Source organism: Eptatretus burgeri, chromosome 2 (assembly GCF_056783735.1).
Source record: "Eptatretus burgeri isolate ZD-2024b chromosome 2, Ebu_testis_v1, whole genome shotgun sequence".
Classification (NCBI taxonomy): domain Eukaryota; kingdom Metazoa; phylum Chordata; class Myxini; order Myxiniformes; family Myxinidae; genus Eptatretus; species Eptatretus burgeri.
This window is the reverse complement of record NC_140962.1, coordinates 118263571-118282043: the sequence shown is the minus strand read 5'-3', so window position 1 is coordinate 118282043 and position 18473 is coordinate 118263571. Positions and strand designations below refer to the sequence as shown.

Sequence of the window (18473 nt, the reverse complement as noted above, 5' to 3'; positions counted from 1 at the left end):
TGAAACGGTGTGGCTGCTACAGGGTAAACAAACACACAAACAAACATACAGACAGACACAGAATGACACACACAACCGACAAACATAATTGCCGAAATCCGAAGGATTCCGGCAATTAACAAACAGACAGAAAGGGGTGAAAACATAACCTCCTTCACCTTCGGTGGTGGTGGTGGAAATAATCTATATATACATATTTAATAAGCTAATGCTGTCTGTCTGTCTGTCTTACCCTGAAACATGGAAAAGCCCCTCGGAGAGAAAAAAAAATTCATTAAAAGTTGCTGTAAATGAATCCGTATCTGAGGGGAAATTATCATTTTTATCAGACTAAAAAGAAAAAAGAAAAAAAAGAAAAAGGCATCTGGCCAGTGTCGAGACAACAGACCATTGCCTCAATTGCTCCTGAATTGTTTTTTTGTTAAGAAATATATGTTATTTTAACTTTTACAAGTTTTTACCATTTTGAGTTATTTTAACCAATACAAGAATAAAAGGCTCCCTTTTTTACATTGTGGTATTTTTTACCACGGGCTTCTGCAAGCAACAGCAATAATGATAATAATAGAACACCTGACAGAATCGAGCCAAGTGTTATGGTTGTAAACATTGAGAGAAGGAAACAATAAAAACAAGAGTGCGTCACCCAGTGGACAAAGAAAAAACAAAAAAGCAAAGAAAACAGGAATAAAATTCTTATTCTTCTTCTTAACACCCACAATTAACCCTCCCTGTGGAACACCAGTACAGCAGTTTATAGCTGGGCCAATATGTATTGTTGCGAATTCGCGCCCGCCGGCGTGCGAACGGCCGCGTAACTCGAATCGCGGCACGTCGCCCACCGGACGGACAATTTTGCCATGACCTTCTTGGACCAACGCTGGGAGCTAGTCACGGGTGGGCCTTTCGACCTCACCACAATCGTGCCAATCGGCCACCCGCGTAGGATAGGGTTGTTCACCAAACTCGACCGACCTAAGTACCCACGCGGATGGTAAACCGGGCGATCGTACCTCGCCGCAGGTCGACTCCGGACACGAGCCGCTTGGGCGGCCAGTTCCGTACTATCGGGATAACCGAGCGGTGTTATCGTCGACCTGGACGGTTCAGATTAATTACCGGGATTTGCACCCACTACGAACCCCTTACGTGATGCAAGATGGAGGGTCAATAAAGAAAAGACGAAGCGAAACGGGCACAGTGCAACAATCAAGCATTTCATTTCCCGGCACACGGAAAGCACGTATATACATACAGAATCAAAATGCACATAAAGCAAATGTAAGAGCTAAAACCGACTACGCACACACACGGCAACACTTATACAGTTTTACTTCACAGATGGCGCCAACACACATTTACATAAAAGCAAAGAAAAGAAGCCACCCTCACAGACAAGGTGGCAGACAGGCCCGTAGGCCAAATGTGCGCGTGACCTGGAGGAGCGGTCAGGTCCGCGAGACCGGGGAGGTCTTACCCGCGTCCTATTGACGCGTTGGCTGGCAAGCTGCAAATGTGGCCGCGCTGCTGTGCCCCGACTCCGTGCCCCTTGGCGGGTTTCGTTGGCACCACGTTTGGGGTGGGGTGGGAACGTGGCCCCCTTTTGCACTATCTAAGCGTGGGGGAAAGGGGGAATTGTTGATGCCCTGGGGGAGGGGAGTGGCTGGCTGGCTTGGGTCCCGCGACGAGACGAGCGATCCCCCACACCGCAACCTCGTCGCCGACCGCTGTCCTTCTTGCCTCGGACCTGAGCTCCCTTGCTTGCAGTTCCACCGCGCGCACTCAACTCCGCCAACGCACGCTCCTTGTCCCCCGAGAGCAACCTCTCGACGACACTCTCCAAGCAACTCCAAAACCCAACTCTTTTGCATTCGCCTTGCGTTCGTCTTTTTATAGGCGGCAGGAGCAGCCAATATGCAAATTTTAGGATCAGAACGCGATTGGAGGCGGGGCCACGCCGCCCCCCCCCCCCCGGTCAGCCATTGGTCGGGCAAAAATGGGCATGAACCTCTCCTGATCCTAAAATTTGCATATACGGACTTCACATACACACGCTTGGAGGCGGGGCCAAGCCGCCCCGCGCTCGCCAATTGGATGGAGGAGAAGTGAGTGTGAAGTGTTTCTGATTGGAATTTCCCCTCGGAAAGGCCGCCATTCGCCCTCGCGGCTCGGTGCGTTCGGCACCAATCGCCGAACGGGCCCGAGACAGCCCAACGTTCAGTGTTCACAGGTGGTGCGGTTGTTGGTTGTGAAGGAGAGAGGTGAAGGTGGTGGAGGGTTTTTGGTGGTGGTTTGATGGTTATGGTGCCGTTTGGGAATTGCGGTGAAGCGGTGTTTGCGGGAAGGAGTTGTGAAGGTAAGGGTAATGGCTGTTTGCTTTGTTGGCGGCTTAATGGTCGAAAATAACAATAGAGAAAGAAAAAATGGCTAACTCAAAGCATCGCAGCCCGGATGAATCACATAAAGTCCCTCTATACAATGGGTTTGGGCTAACTACACATGTACCTATCGAGATATCTCAACTGAGGATCCTTTATGGTGTAATGCGAATTTCCACAGCCGTAACAGTATTAAAAACCAAGCCGGACAGCTTCGAGGTGAGTGTGCGTATCTAGGCCATCCTACCCCCCAGAAGTAAAATCCGATGAACAATAATACTTCGCATTTGGAAAGTCTCATCAAAGTCACAATGAATGTCTGCTGTGGATAAAGCATGGCTGTAACAAGCTCAAAGTGGGTTGCTTCGTTCAGAGCTCTCAGCTGAACCGATTGCTCATTATACAGGTTCAAACCGCATTTCTGATACTTTACAGTGCCTTCAGAAAGTATTCACACCGCATTTATTTTATCACATTTTGTTGCTACAGCCTGAATTTAAAATAGATTTAAATTTAATTTTGTTGTCACCAATGTACACAAAATACCCCATATAATGACAACGTGAAAACATGTCTTCAGAAATTTTAACAAATTAATGAAAATTTAAAAAGCGGAAATGTCTTGCATCAATAAGTATGCTGACCCCTGAATAAATACTTTGTATAAGTGTCATTGGCAGTGATTACAGATTTCTGTTTTCTTGGGTATGTCTGTATCAGCTTTGCACATCTGGATTTGAGGATTTTCTCCCATTCTTCCTTGCAGATTTGCTCAAGCTCTGTCAAGTTGAATGGGGAGCGTCGGTGAACAGCAATCTTCAAGTCTTTCCACAAATTCTCAATGGGATTCAAGTCTGGGCTCTTGCTGGGACACGTAAGAACTTTCACGTTCATGTTCTGATGCCATTCCAGTGTTGCTTTGGCTGTATGCTTGGGGTCATTGTGCTGTTGGAAAGTAAATCTTTGCTAAGGTTTTTTGCACTCTGAAGCAGGTTCTCCTCAAGGATTTACCTGTATTTGGCTCCATTCATTGTTCCCGTTATCCTCAAAAGTCTCCCAGTCCCTGCTGCTGAAAAGCATCTCCATAGCATGATGCTGCCACCACCATGCATCACGGTAGGGATGGTGGTAGATGGGTGATGAGGTGTGCTCCGTTTCCACCAGATATAGCGCTTTGCATTCAGGTCAGAGTTCAATTTTCGTCTCATCAGACCACAGAATATTGTCGTGTCCAGGGGGTTAGCCCCTATCTGGATGGATAGCCAAACTTCTCCTTTGGAGGCGAATAGCCGAGATTCTTGGGAGATTATGGAGCGCGTGGGACAGGAGGGCTGCGAAGGCACGTAACAGACGGAAGCACAGCACAAGGGTTTATACTCCAACCCACGACAAGTAGACAACACAGACAACTTAAATAAATATGGGGTTTAATGAAAATAAATCAAATATTTACAATGGTAAGAATTCCAAGTGTAATAATGAAAATGGAACGCGAGGTAAACTAAATCAAATTTGGAGGCGCCTCCAGAAAGACTTTAATACAAACAAGGGGACAGAATAAATAAAAGGAAAATCCCCCCTTTCTCCCGGCACTTAGCTGTGTGTCCAGAGATTCGTTTCTGAAGCTTGATGTTTGCCAAACCGCGTCATCACTGCACGGGCCAACTCGGCCAAAAATGGTGCTCAGCCGGTCTCTGGGCGGGAAACGTATAGGAGGCAATTTGGGCGGTGATACTCAACACCAGGGCTCAGAAACCGTCGTGCAGCTTCTTTCATCGATGTCACTTGCCGAAGCCGCTCCTTTGCAGAATGGTGCAGTCTTCTCCCCTGATGGCACAACACGAGGATTTGAAGCACAGTCTCACCTGACCCAACCAACAGTCAATGGCCAGTGTCTTGTTCCATCACGTGAGCAAATTCACCTCAGCACGAACCGAGAATCGTGCAGCCTTCTTCACCGTGTCGAGGGAAAGCCATCCGTAATGCCCTTCTCTTCCAACCCCCAATCCTGCCTCACCAGCTTTTGTACCGCTCCTTCTTCATGTCCCGCTCCGATCCTCATTCTCCTCTCACGTCATGCCCATTCATCCTCCACTCCAGGGGCATGGCTTGCTAGTTGTCATCTCTGGAGGGACGTTTGCTAGTTTCTTGCCTCCTTGGAAATGCCCGGCTCGGTTGTTGTTATTTTAAGGATGTGATTCTTTTTTAATCGCTGGTCTTGAAATGCAAAAACATAGGAAAAGGTCACAGGGGGCAATCACATACAGCACCCCCCCCCCCCCCCGTGGTGACACGTAACATTTAACCTCACAGTTTCCCTATTTAATTTACATTGAGATGTCTCCTACACATCCACGGACCAAGCTACTCTATACAATCCTACCTTTTCTATGAAATTCCTCCATCTACCCCACAAACATAGCAATATTTTACCTCATGCTCCGAGTCGTTCACGTGCCTTTTTTGCAAACTCCAGGCATGATGTCATGTGCCTTTTTCTCAGGAGTGGCTTCCGTCTGGCCACTCTCCCATAAAGCCTAGATTTGTGAAGTGCGGCAGAGATTGTTGGCCTTCCGGCAGGTTCTCGCATCTCAGCCACGGAACTCTGTAGTTCTGTCAGAATGGTCATTAGGTTCTTCGTCCCCTCCCTGACCAAGGTCCTTCTTGCCCAGTTGCTCAGTTTGGTTGGACGGCCAGCTCCAAGAAGAGTCTGGGTCACTCCATATTCTTTCCATTTCCTAATGATGGAACTCACTGTGCTCTTGGGAACTTTCAACACACCATAAATCGTTTTATACCCTTCCCCAAATCTATGCCTCCTCAGAATTCTATCTCGGAGTTCTACGGACAGTTCCTTGGATTTCATAATGGAGTTTTTGCTCTGACTGTCAACTGTGGGACCTTATATAGTAAGGTATGCTTCTTCGTAAATCATGTCCAATCAATTGAATTGGCCACAGGTAGAAGCCAATCAAGTTGCACAGACATCTCAAGGATGATCAAAGGAAATTAATGCGCCTGAGCTCAATTTGTAGTGTCATAGCAAAGGGATTATTTCAGCTTTAAATTTTTTTCTAAATTTGTATATATTTCTAAAAACATGTTTTCACTTTGTCATTATGGGGTATTTTGTATGGATGGGTGATAACATTTTAAAAAATTTAATCCATTTTAAATTCAGACTGTAACACAACAAAATATGACAAAAGTCAAGGGGTATGAAAACTTTCTGAAGGCACTGTATTTTGTCCATTGTCTCCTGATGGCCTTGCAATTCCCATTGAAAGAACACACTATGCACGTTTACTAATATTTGTTGTGCAGACAATACATGGTGGACAATAACCACTCTGAGCCTTCAATCAATGTAAAAATAAATAATTTATAACACAAGATAAATGCATCTGAAATAGCCAAAGGATTCCTTTTATGCACACAACTACAATGCAAGCTCAGCAGCAAGGTGATTATTTTTTTTTTTGAAGTATTTTTGGAAGTTATCACAAAAGATATCATTTTTTTCAAAGCAAACTTTGAAAGGCAAAGTTATGAAATACAGGGTGATTTTTTTAATTTCATTTGAGAACCCTAAATAAATAATTCCCATACACTAAAAACTATATCTGTTCGGAACCTAATATTTTGTGTAAATGTAGCCTCATGGTACAGAAAGACGCAACATGATCCTGGGAGTTTTCAGGTATCACGTGATTTATCACGTGACCCGGCAGTGACAGTTTACGGATTTCACTCAGTCACACCATGGCGTTCACTATGGAAGAACGCGCGTTTCTCGTCGAACATTACATCAAGAATGCATCCTTTAGGGAATGTTAAATTGCATTTACAAAGTCGCTTTGGTGGTCGTACGAAACCTTCAAAATGAGTGATATGGAAACTGGTGAAGCAGTTCAGAGAAACAGACTGCGTGAAAGTTAAAAAGCCCATGCGCCAGCCAAGTGTTGTTACACCAGAGAAAGTGAAACTGTTAGGGTCCCCAGATCTTAAGTCGCCATATTTCTTCTTGGGGGAGGGGGGATATTTGAAGGATAATCCCAATAATAATAAGCAATAATCCCAAGAAATGCTGCACTCTGTGTCAGAGAGCATGCTGTGAAGAATGAATTTGTGCCTGCAACACGGTGGTGGATACTTTCAGCACTTCATTCAAGGTAATCAATTGTGTGGATCATGTCATGTCTTTCTGTAACTTGAGGCTACATTTATGCAAATATTAGGTTCCTAACTGATACAATTTTTAGTGGATGGGAATTATTTCGGGTTTTTGAATTAAAATAAAATATAACTAATAATCACCCGCGATTATTTGGACTCCAGGAGCTATGCCAGGTCTGTGAAAAATAAAACGGTTCATTGGAGAGGGGTTGGGGAAGTGGAGTGTGCAATTAGTATGAATTTACATGCATAAAAATGATTGTTTCACATGAAATGGTTTCAATTCCATTTTCTGGGCATTAACTTTGCAAACAAGTGAGACATGGGGTTCATTTGTCAAAAATAATCAGCAACATAAATGTAGTTAATGTCCATTTCCATTTAAAAATCGAATCAAGTCTCTGGGACCAACTTGAAGCAATTAAATAAAAAACAAAAGGTGTAAAGCCAAACACCCAGAATGCAATTTGGTGTCCACAATGGGAATTGTACTGACTCGGGGAAAAAAGCACTTTGTGAAGAGGTTTGTCATGCAAAAAAAACGAGAGTTGAGGAAATCCCATTATCACTCACTGGAAAGCAGGCGGCAAAAATGCCTCGAGCAAGAGATGGTAGCTAAGCAAATGCTTCCTCGCACATTCGTTAATTTCTCTACCTGCCAATGTGAGATCACAGTGAACATGTGTGCCCAAAAGTTTTTTTGTGCATCGAGAGAGCCAGTTCCACATAAATCCATTAACACATGGCTTTGAACGGATGGCACGTGGAGGAATGGACAAGACCCGAGCCAAACAAACTAATTGCCACAGCAAAAAAGGAAACCTGGCACCCAACCCTAGGTTATTGAAATGGTGAGACCAATGAATGTGAATTTAGGATGGACATGAGTACTTCTCTGGGTCAGCTTGTAAAAAACCAACCTATCACCTTCGGATGCATTTGAGTGTATGGGGAAGGTATGCCCCCATATTCTACAGTCGCCAAATGGGTAGCTGATTTGAAGTGTGAATGTGAGTTGTGTGATGTGTTTATCGTGTTAACGAGTGTGTAGTATTATCCTTAACATGCACATCCACTTGCAACGTTCACCATTCAACGTAAAATATGCTTCTTTATTTGAAGCCGTTTTCAAAAGCGGAATAACTTCAAAGTTTCCTGAAAACTGCAAGCTTCGTTAAGCCATGGCTTGGCACACCATTTGTCCGTGCTGCCAACAAGGAAATATTAAAAGCTGGTACAGGCGAAAGCCCCATACCAGCTTGTGGAGACAGCAATGCCGAGGAAGGAAGAAAAATATCCATTTCTCCAGGAGACCATTAATTTATTAATATCTGTATTTAATCAAGTACAGTATTGATATTTGGTGTGCTTTACTGTACTTTCTCATCAGATTTTGCAATCCATATTTCATTGGTTCCGTACAATGCTACATTGGTTCCACATGATTTACACGATGTTCGTAAACCAGAGTTTATAATAAAGTATGCTGTGATGTCTGTTTCTCTTTACTTCAGGTTCCACCGCAAGTTATTTTCTTCCTTTTATAAATGTTCGCTGGGGTTCCACATGGTTAACATCGTTGAGATTGTCATGAGTCTCGACTGCTCCGTGAAACTAAAAACCCGAGAATACGTTTTCATATCATTCAGCACAAAAATTTCCGTGACTACAGAGACTCGTGTTTGCAAAATCTAGCGGAGCTGTAAATCGTTCTCTTTTTTTTTTTGTGAGAGTGATTGTGTAGGCTAAGTAAACTGGATGGTGCTTACGTAGTAGATGCATGTCACCCCACGTCAAGCTTCGCCATTATACTTCAGCATACATAACCATGTGCATTCTCTCCCTCATAATGAAGTGGGTGAAGGGAAGGGTGGGGGTAAAATTGCCATAATTACACTGAGCCAGATCTGAACTGAGTTTTTGCTCTGAAATCCCAGCACTATGGCATAGCACAAGTATCAGCATACCGAAGATACACTCCGTCTGACAAGCTTGGGTAAGAAAAAAAAGAAAGGCAAAACAACTCATGCCAATTAAAATTTTCACCCATTCTTATGAAGTCAAAAGCACATCTCATCTAATTAGCAAGTCAATCATGTCCAGCAATAAATCATGTATTTTTCTCCAATCATTTTATAAGACCACTTAAACTCAAAAACGAAAATCAGAGATGAGAAATGAATTAAATCGAACATTAAGTGTTGCACTCAAAAGTTTTGCAATCATTCCGATTAAGCAGCTCAGGCAATGAACTTTCTCCATCACTGGAAATGCGCTTATGACACCTGGCAAATCGGGTGATTTTTCTGTTTGACCTCCAAACGTTTTGGCAGATTAAATCAGTGACCACTGCTCAGGCTCAATCATGAGTCCAAACGTGCAGACGAGAGAAAAACGATCTCATATATTCGGTTTCTGATTGGAGTGCAAGGTTAGATCGACCGAGCCTCATTTTCTCCTTTTTGGGTCTGGAGAAATATGATAAAAATAATACGATACCTGAACTTGTATCAGGAAAATTAAAGTATTTGGCATCTGTTTCAGTGGTGGATAAGAGTTCACATATTTATTATTTTATGTATATGAGGTCGACCTCATCAGTAATGGATCATGAAGGAGCAAAAATGTGGATACTTTGATTCACAAAACGACATACAAGGAATTCCATAACAAGACGAGCTACCACTGTCATGACTTTTGGAAAGTCGCTTACAATCACCATTTCCCTATATTGTGATATGTAATAGAATCCGTATGCCTGGTGTTAGCTTAACGGTTAGGGTGGTAGGCTTGGGATCCTAGGGTCCTAAGTTCAAATCCTCCTCGGCTGTTGAATTCATATCAGGTGGGGTTGACTCTGCCTATCATCCTTCTGAGGTCGGCAAAATGAGTGCGAGCTTGCTGGTATCCTGTGTCGGAATGGCGACCCGTCCAGGATTGTGTCCAATAGCTAAGGAGACTGCTGAGGCAGCACCAACGCTCTGCACAGAGTACGGTCCCGATGGATGGATGGATTATAATCTAAACTACTAAGTGAAGTGTTCAAGATGTTTTTTTAATGCAATAATCCTGATAGTCGAAGAAATGGCAATGTTTTGATTCATTATTAATACACAGACAGCCACATGCATTCCCTATGCATGGAACAGTTCCATTTTTTTTTGTTTTTACTGCAGACATCTCCTCCATGCATGTTGAAAAGTTATTCTTGAAATCAGATATATCATTCTAAAAGTTAATTTTTAAAATATGAAAAAAACAACAATAGCATTACTTCGGCATCTTGAATCATTATGGGTCTTCACCAGGGGTTCTATGAGAATAGAGTCCAACAGTGATCATATAATACACCATTTTTACAAATGGTTCAAAACAGTCTGTGCGACAGGTGATTGATCATGCAGATCCAGATCATGGAATTAATCTTCTTTCTTTTCTTTTTTTTAAAACGAAGTACTTTGCAGGAGAGGAGAGAAATAAAAAGAACTGCACATCTATCTGGTGTATACGTCAAATGAGAATCCAAGGTAAGATGCAATCGACATGCTCTTTTCGCAAAAAGAAGGTTTGAGGGTTGGGGGTTGAGAGTTGGAGGATGGAGAAGGGAATGTAATGGAAAAAATTTAGAATTATAAATTTGAGGAAGACAGGAGAGGAGTATAGAGCAAACAAGGTGTGACACTTGGACAAACATTCAGGGAATGAACGAACAGGAACAGAGGAGAGGGAGGGGAGGAAACAAACTAGCAAGAAAAATGGTGGAAAGGTCAATGGGGGCAATAAAGATGAGTCAGAATTGAGGATGGCAAGAGATTCCACAAGAATGTATACAAAAGAGTGAATGGACGTTAAAAAAAAAAGAAATAAAAAAAAGAGTAAGAAATGGTGTTGTCATACCAAATTCCATCATTCATATTGGCAATGAGCCCCTACTAGTGATGCGATACATCACTCTGCCATCATGGCAGCTGGCTCGGTCATCAACCACACACAGCTCGTTTTCATGTTCCAACCTGTTAAGCATGGTGGCTTTGCCAAAATGAGCACCTGCAACAGCTGATAGAAGGCATCACGGGAGCGGTTCGACCAACTGCCTCGAACAAAGTTCCCAAAAGAGTGGGCGAGCTGAACGATAATGTTTCTGTGCAAACAAATTCAAAGAAAGCGTAACACAATGAAACACCTCAAGTTCTTGAAAGGATTAATGAACATCATAATATTCCTGGTGTTGGCTTAATGGTTAAGGTGGATGGCTTACGATATTAGGGTTGGGCCATTGAATTAACACCAGGTGGGGTTGACTCAGCCTGTCATTCTTCTGAAGTCGGCAAAATGAGTACCAGCTTACTGGTAATGGGAGTGAGCATTGGATCAGCAGCACAGCCGCACCTCCAGAAAATGATGAATCCAAGTAGCCAGAGGTCAGACCCAAATTCAATACCCTCTCCTCTGCCAAGGTTAAATATTTCTGTCCTAATTGGTAAAAGCTACAGATATGAAAAAAAAAAAAAATCAAAAAAAAAATCACGTTCTAAAAAAAAAAACTGCTCCGCTGCTCTTGCACATCCCCTCTCTCTGCCCTGTTCACCCTATCATTTGCACTTGGTTATCTTCCATCTGCTTGGAAACCCACAAACATCACTGCATTACAAATCCTTCCTTTTCTACAACAGCCTCATCTCAGATCATCAATTTGGTTTCAGACCAGGTCACTCCTCCTTGGACATGCTGCTTCTACTCACCCAACAAATGGATGGAGGCCCTCAATGTCAGACATGAGATCATGCCACCTCTGTGGGCATATCTCATGCTTTTGATGTAGTCTGGCATCTTGCTTTACTCTCCAAGCTCTCTGCCTATGGCATTCCATGGCCAACTCCACACATGGCTTACTGACTTCCTCTATCCTCATAGCCAATGTGTGGCACTCAGTGGGGTCCGATAATCCCCTCTCCCTGCCAAGGCTGGAGTGCCCCAAGGCAGTGTTCTGGGCTCAGTCTTATTCCTAGTATTCATCAACGATCTCTCTGAATCTGTGGAAAATCCTCTTTATCTATTTGCTGATGACTCCACCCTCTGCCATGACATATCTTATCCTTCAGAGAGGCAGGAAGCAGCCTCTTCTCTCTCTTCAGAGCTGGTAAAACACTTGGAATATTTTTTTCAATCTTCCCACTCTCCAAACTCTTTCTACCTCTCTCTGGGACAAATTGCACACTCTCTCTCCAAAAGGAATATCTGGCAAACCCTACCATCTACTTTCTTAACAATCCTCTTGCATCAGTTCAACTACTCAAACTCCTGGGTCTCACTATCAACCATGTTCTTCCTTGGGCAAACAACATTTCAGAGTTGGCCTCCAAAGCCAGTCACCGACTGGACATCCTCCATTGTCCAACGACCTTCCTTGGCACACCTGAACTCTTATCCACCTACAAGGCTTTGATTCACAACATGATGGCGTACTGTTCTCTCCTCTGGGCTGGTGCCCCTGCCTCAGATGTTACTTAGCTTGACGCTGTGGAAACCAAGGCCTTCAAGATTATTGGAATCTCCCACAATGAAGCTGAGTCGATGGGCCTATCACTTCGCCATCGCAGACAGGTCGGTCGCCTCTCTGTCTTTTACCTTTTTATTTTACCATCTCCTTTATGGTCTTGCACCATCTGTTTTCTGTGCTTTGTCCCCTTCTCAACTCCAACCTCACTAGGTTTCTCCTGGGCACATGTGGTCTGTCATCAACTCCATTTTGGTGAAACACCCAAAATCCAGGATCACTGTTCACATCCACTTATTTGTTCCTCTTTTTTCCAAACCTGTGAAACCAATTTCCACATCTTCTTCCCTCAGCACAGCCGTTCACCACCATCTGAGATCGTCCCCAAACCAAAAACCACGAGCTTTTCTATCCTTGTTAACCCCTGCACCTGCCCCTCCCCCCCCTCAACACACACCGCACCTCCAAGCCCTCCTTCCAAATTTCCAGTTTTTCCTTCCCGAGAGTCTCCTGTTTTGTTTTGTTATAAATTTTACTTTGTAAGAATATTTTTGCTTTCTTCCACTATTTTTTGGCACACAATTTTCACATTTTGGTACACAATACTGAAGAAAGATGGTGAATTACTGCAGTAAGTTTTGTGTGCAAAATACGGACTTCACATCAAAGTCGGCAGGCATGGTTACCTGGATTTCCCTCGATCTTTGTCCGAAACACGATTATCTATCCAGCAGACATGATGCAAAAACCTTGGTCATGCACACCCCTCCCATTATTGTACCTGCTAAAGACATGCAGAAAACTGGGTTTTACTTGTGTACAAAGTCTAGGCTCTGGACAAAATTGGGTGTGGGGAAGAATGAGGGCTAGGGGCAGACACACAGGCTGGACAATGTGGATACAGAAGCAAACTCTCAGGAAGGAAAAACTGGAAACATGGAAAGAGGTCGGCTTGGGGAGGGATAACGGGTGGGGTTTGAGTCCTGCCTTTACCGTGAACTTGGGGGCAGAAAAGATCACCGTTTTGGATGGGAGATGACCTGAGTTAGAGGTGGACAGCTGAGATGCCATGTTTGGAAAAACTTCATGGAATACAACAGCAGTATAATCTACTAACCTTAGTGAATATCGAGCAACAGTGGAGAAATAATATAATGTGAAAACTTAAGTTTTTGTTCATGGTTGATTACATTCAACGTGATTATATTGGTATTTTTCCGTGAAATTATTTCTTGTGCATCATCCCTTTGTTCGAAGATGAGAAATAATTTGAACTCTATCTGCAAAATGTACGATTTTGAAAATAATCTATTTATTAACTTTGTTTGTATTATTTGATCAATTAATAAATACCATGTTATCTCTGTTAACAATCGAGCATTTAGCCTGAGCACAACAAAGCTGATGCAACCGGAGTTCAGCTCTGTGGTTCCTGCGATGAGAGTGCGCAATGCATCTTTGCCAGAAAATAAAGATTGCATGACAAAGATGAACGGGGAAGCCTTAATGAGGGAGTTTATTAAATAAATTATCCTCAAAGGTAGCAGAGAATATACTCACAATCGGCTCCTCGAATGTGATCTTGCAAAGAGCAATGCATTCATTAAAAGCGAGGAAGCCAACAGCATTTACAGTGGCTGATAAATCAAGGCTGTCAACAAAGTGCAGGATGCTCACAAGCTTCCAATAAAACATATGACAGAAGGTTCAGCATTTAGTGAGATTTAGTGACAGTTTGGTCGGTGAAGTGCCACACAACCAGACAACGTGACGGGAAGACTTATCAAGAGCAGCGCTCGATCTCCTTCCTGCCACGGCAGTTTCACATTGTTCCAGAACAATGCATCAAAATCCTACTCGTGTCGGCCATGGAACAAGCAGCCACCGACAAGAACTCTATGGCACCGCCTCCCACACAAGCATTGTAAAGTCAGAGGATGCAACACTCGGAAATGTCTGAGTAGGAGAGGAGGGCCAAGGGGAAGCAAGAGGAGCAGAAATGGAATGACAAAATTGACTCCATTGGAAATGAATAATGAGGATTAAAAATGAGATTGTTACAGCAAAGCGTCTCTACTGCTATCAATTTGAAACCTTGACTTCAGTGCCAGGCTTACTTACAAAACGAGAAAATTAAAGTTGAGAGAGAGGGATACGCGTGCACGCACAACCACCCACATCTAACCTGAGTTATGGTCTGCAAAAAGATTTATGAAGGTCACATGGCCTTTGACTGTTAAACCCAACATCAAATCACGTCATCTTTGTATTACAGTCCTTGTACCAAGTTTGGATGAAAATCCCTTCAGTGGTTCAGAAGTTATCTTGGTAACAAAAAAAACCCCGATAACAGACGGAAGGATGGCCCGAAACACAATGCCTCAGGATCTTACATCAACCAATTTCACATACGTAGTTAATTCTCTCCCTAGCTGAACGGTTGAACATGACAAGAAAGGTCATTCACATGTCGTTCCCGCTGAAAAAAAAAATTGACCAGGTAGTACGTTTTGACTTGCTTTAAAAACACGAACCTTAAAATATCTTAAATTATCTTGTTTACCTTAATCAACTTGAGAACCACACAACCGAGTCTACAGGAAACTATATTTGAGTATAATCTCACACCATTAGCATTACAATATATTATATCGCACTCACAAATCGCAAATTCAAGGCACTTAGACTTCGTTTTTGAATGTGGAATTGCTGCATGAACAAATAACACCAGGAATTGCTGCATCAATAATCCAACTGCAGAGCATATACCCAAGACAGCACCAAATGAAATCCCCGAAAGAAACAAGGCAATCCATCAACAAGTCTGAATCGTGCACCCTCAGTAATAAAAACAACAAAACAAATTGAGGCTACTGGCTCATCATCACATCAGGAATTATCTGATGATGCATTAATTTGCAAAATCAAATCTCCTCACACTCAAAATATACCAGATTTGGGTGTGTATCACACTCATCCAATCATAAGGAAACAAGCTTCCTGCGGGAAGCTCATGCTGACGAAGCTACTCACCTACATGCAAATAACGTTGCTCACAGAACACACTCCCACAATCCGTGCAAAAACACACACACACACACACACACACACACACACACACACACACACACACACACACACACACACACACACACACACACACACACACACACACCCCAATGCAGTTTGGCAGTTTGGCAGTAAAACATGCGCAATTAATTGCTGCCAAATGATCGAACAAAAACAACACGATTAACGAAAGATCAAAAAAAAAAAAAAACACGTCGCTTTAACCCGAACTTAACTGTGAGCATCCACAAAAGTGGTGGGTGTGTTGCAAGGCAGTCAAATTTGGGATTACAAGCTCGAAGGAATGCAAAAAGCCAAAAACAAGAGATTCAATTGGAAACTGCTAATCGCAAACAATTGATGAAAATGAATGAGTCAGTGTTCAGTTGCCGAGAGACAAACTTCCTGCCGGATGGATTAAAAATGCATTAAATAATCGGCTCCAATTCCCAGTTAACACTTGCACTGGCTCGCAGAACAGAGCCTTATCAGCATTTAAACCCAAATCCAATTTCGACTTGTCCATTCAATTCTGTCCCTGTCTGTGCCTATCTCCGCTCTCCCTATTGTTCGCTGTGCAGTGTTCCTGCACTTTATGTACCACGTTGAGAAATGCAAAATTGCTTCTTGCTACAATCCCCAGACCCAGAGGCACTGTCCATAATCGTGCTTCTACCGAGTGCTGTACTCCAAGCGAAAGACGATCGACTCGTGAAAAGGAAAAGCAATAGCCATGAAAGATCAATTTTGACAAAACAAAAGCAAAAAATAAAAAATAAAAAGATAACAAAAGTGATCTTCTTTGACAATTGCTTTATCAAAATTCGAAACCAACATTTCATTTCAATGAATCCACAGAACAATTCATAGATAAACGATTCAACATTTTCCTCATTACACCGACAAGATTGCGCTACTGACTTTTAGCGCATCTCATGATGAGGAAGATTAAACAAAAACGGGACAAGGCTTCGTGGCCAATGAGAAATTCACATTCCGCAAGCAAAATAACAATATAAAAAGCAAGATGGGAGAAAAATAGAACAACATATATAAATAACAAAATTGCGAGCAAACACGGGCAGACGAAAACATGAAAACGTTACCGACAACTTGCTTCCTTCATTCTTGCAAAGCGGGCCTCGAAAAACTCCTTTGACGTTCCTAAAGTAGCCATTGTTGAGATGGGTCGAAGTAATAACCAAGCAGTAACAAGCCATCAGACAGTGTAAAGATACGGCCTCGTCCAAGAGGCGAACAGGCAGCTGTGTTCGTAAGAACAAGCTCACCCTGAGTGCTTGGCACACGCCGACGGGATCAATTTGATAGTCATCACCTAGCGGTAGGTTATTCGGAGGCACAGCAAAGCCAAGCATTCTCTTTCTCCCCCCCTATCCCACCTATAACCCACTACACCTCCCACCATCCCTGCTTGCCATCAGCCCGCCGCACAGACACACACAAGAAAACATAGTTCGTACATCACTCCGGCTCTCAAGCTCTGCAGCTGCCTCTCGGGTCTCGTGGAACACAAAGTCCATAAATTAATGGCGATATTAAAAGGCACCTCTGTATGCTTCTTTATTAACAGAACAATGTTCAGCAATCAACCGCATACCCATGCAAAGCAAGGCAGAGAGATAAATTGCAGATAAATCAGTAAAAGCACGAATAGCAAATTAAAAAAAAATAAAATAAAAATTGTTTGTTCATTACAGTAGGTACACAGAAAAGTAAACATGAAAAGATCCAACCAATTGCTCCAGCAGTATGGAAGATGTGCACAGAGCAAGGACATCATCAGTAATTCATAAGATTAGTGTTTGCCCTCGAGTGCGCTTCATATGAAGGAGGCTGGTTCGCTGGTGCAACTGACAAAATAGGACTGCTTTTTGCCAGTGGTTAAAGCCAACTAAGAGACAAGGGAAAAAGAAACACATCGTCACTATCTCAAGACTGCTTATCGGGCAATAAAATGAGTCGCAGAAAGAGCAGATGATCCATGACAAGTACAGCCAAGGGGAGTGGGGTTCAACCAATTGGAACAACACACAACAAAGAGGAACCATGAGAGAACAAAGTGAACAAGAAAAAGAGCAATAATCAGAGATTGCAAACAAGGACTTGTTTTGTACGGTGTATTTTATGTGGTGTTTGTGTACTGGTGTGTTATGTAATTAATAAGAGACATAATTGGAACTGCCACTTTATAACTGCTGGCAGTGATGACCGGGTACCAAGACATCCTGCTTTGATGCAACCCCGCTTTGATCGGACACCTGACCCTGACCCATGACTTTTATTATGATTCAATTGAATTTAGAATGGGATTAAAATAAATTCAATTTAAATCAAATGGAAGATCAAATCGGGAGAGTCCTGCATTGGAGTAATCAGAAAGAACCCCAAAAAGTAAAGAGCAAAGATGAAGTCATCAGGAGGAACCTGGGTAGGAGCTGCTACTCCTCCACACTCCAATCCATCCAGGCACAACCAAATGAGCCTTATTTAAAAAAAAAGAAACAAGTGGTGCCAGGCACAACAAATCCCACCTTTTAAGGCATAAAGTTATTTTGGGGATCAAATTTAAATTTGATACATCCTTAACCTGAATGTTGGTTATAAGGAAGAGAATAAGGAATATTTTAGTCTTAGTTTGAAGTCAATTAAACCATTTTTGACGAAGTTATGAGCGAAAAACTATTTTGATCTTTTCGTGACCTGACCTTGACCTTTGACCGAATTGGACCCAAAAGTTAATGGGGTCGTCCAAGATTCATTGCCCACCTGTGGATTAAATTTGATAGTGTTTGCTAAAGCCGTTTTGCCATAAAGTTGCTAACAGACAGACAGACAAACAAGCAAACAGACAAATGAAAAATCGATCGTGCTTAGCACGACACTTGGCAAATTAGTTGACCTTTTCGTGTGGTGGTCCAAGCTGTAATGTCATGGAATGTGTGGTGTTTATTTGGTCGTACATTAATAAAATGACGCGACGTCACAAATAACAATTATCAGGCGCGCGTTGTCATGGTAACAGCAGCAGATTGAAAATTTTCACAACTCATTTAAAGCCACCGTGTGACATTCAACAACTTATCATCGGTGCTTGTTGCCTTCATTCTGATCGTAGAAAATATTTGAAAATACCGAGGAACATTGCTTTTCAACCAGCTTTACGATCCCGTTATCAGGTTTGAAATATGTTGTAAAACAAAAATATGTATTTTTTATGTGCGTTTAATTTCCAATACAATAAGTGCAAAACTGTTTGAGAAATAGCCATGTGTAATTCATAAAATTACCCATTGGTTTATAATGGGCGATAATATAAAGTGATGCAGAATCTT

At 42.6% G+C, this 18473-nt stretch overlaps 1 protein-coding gene across 6 annotated transcripts in view; it reads right to left on the bottom strand.

Annotated features, from left to right (window-relative positions):
• Positions 1-18473, bottom strand: part of GPATCH8 (G-patch domain containing 8) — a 168848-nt gene that overhangs the window by 51601 nt on the left and 98774 nt on the right. The window contains exon 1 of one of the 6 annotated variants that reach the window (XM_085870940.1): positions 16227-16492. The exons of the other annotated variants lie outside the window; for them this stretch is intronic. Coding sequence (XP_085727066.1) covers positions 16227-16340 — 114 coding nt within the window. The 5' untranslated portion in view covers positions 16341-16492. Of the gene's footprint in view, positions 1-16226; positions 16493-18473 lie in introns of those variants that run through there. 6 annotated transcript variants of the gene reach the window in all.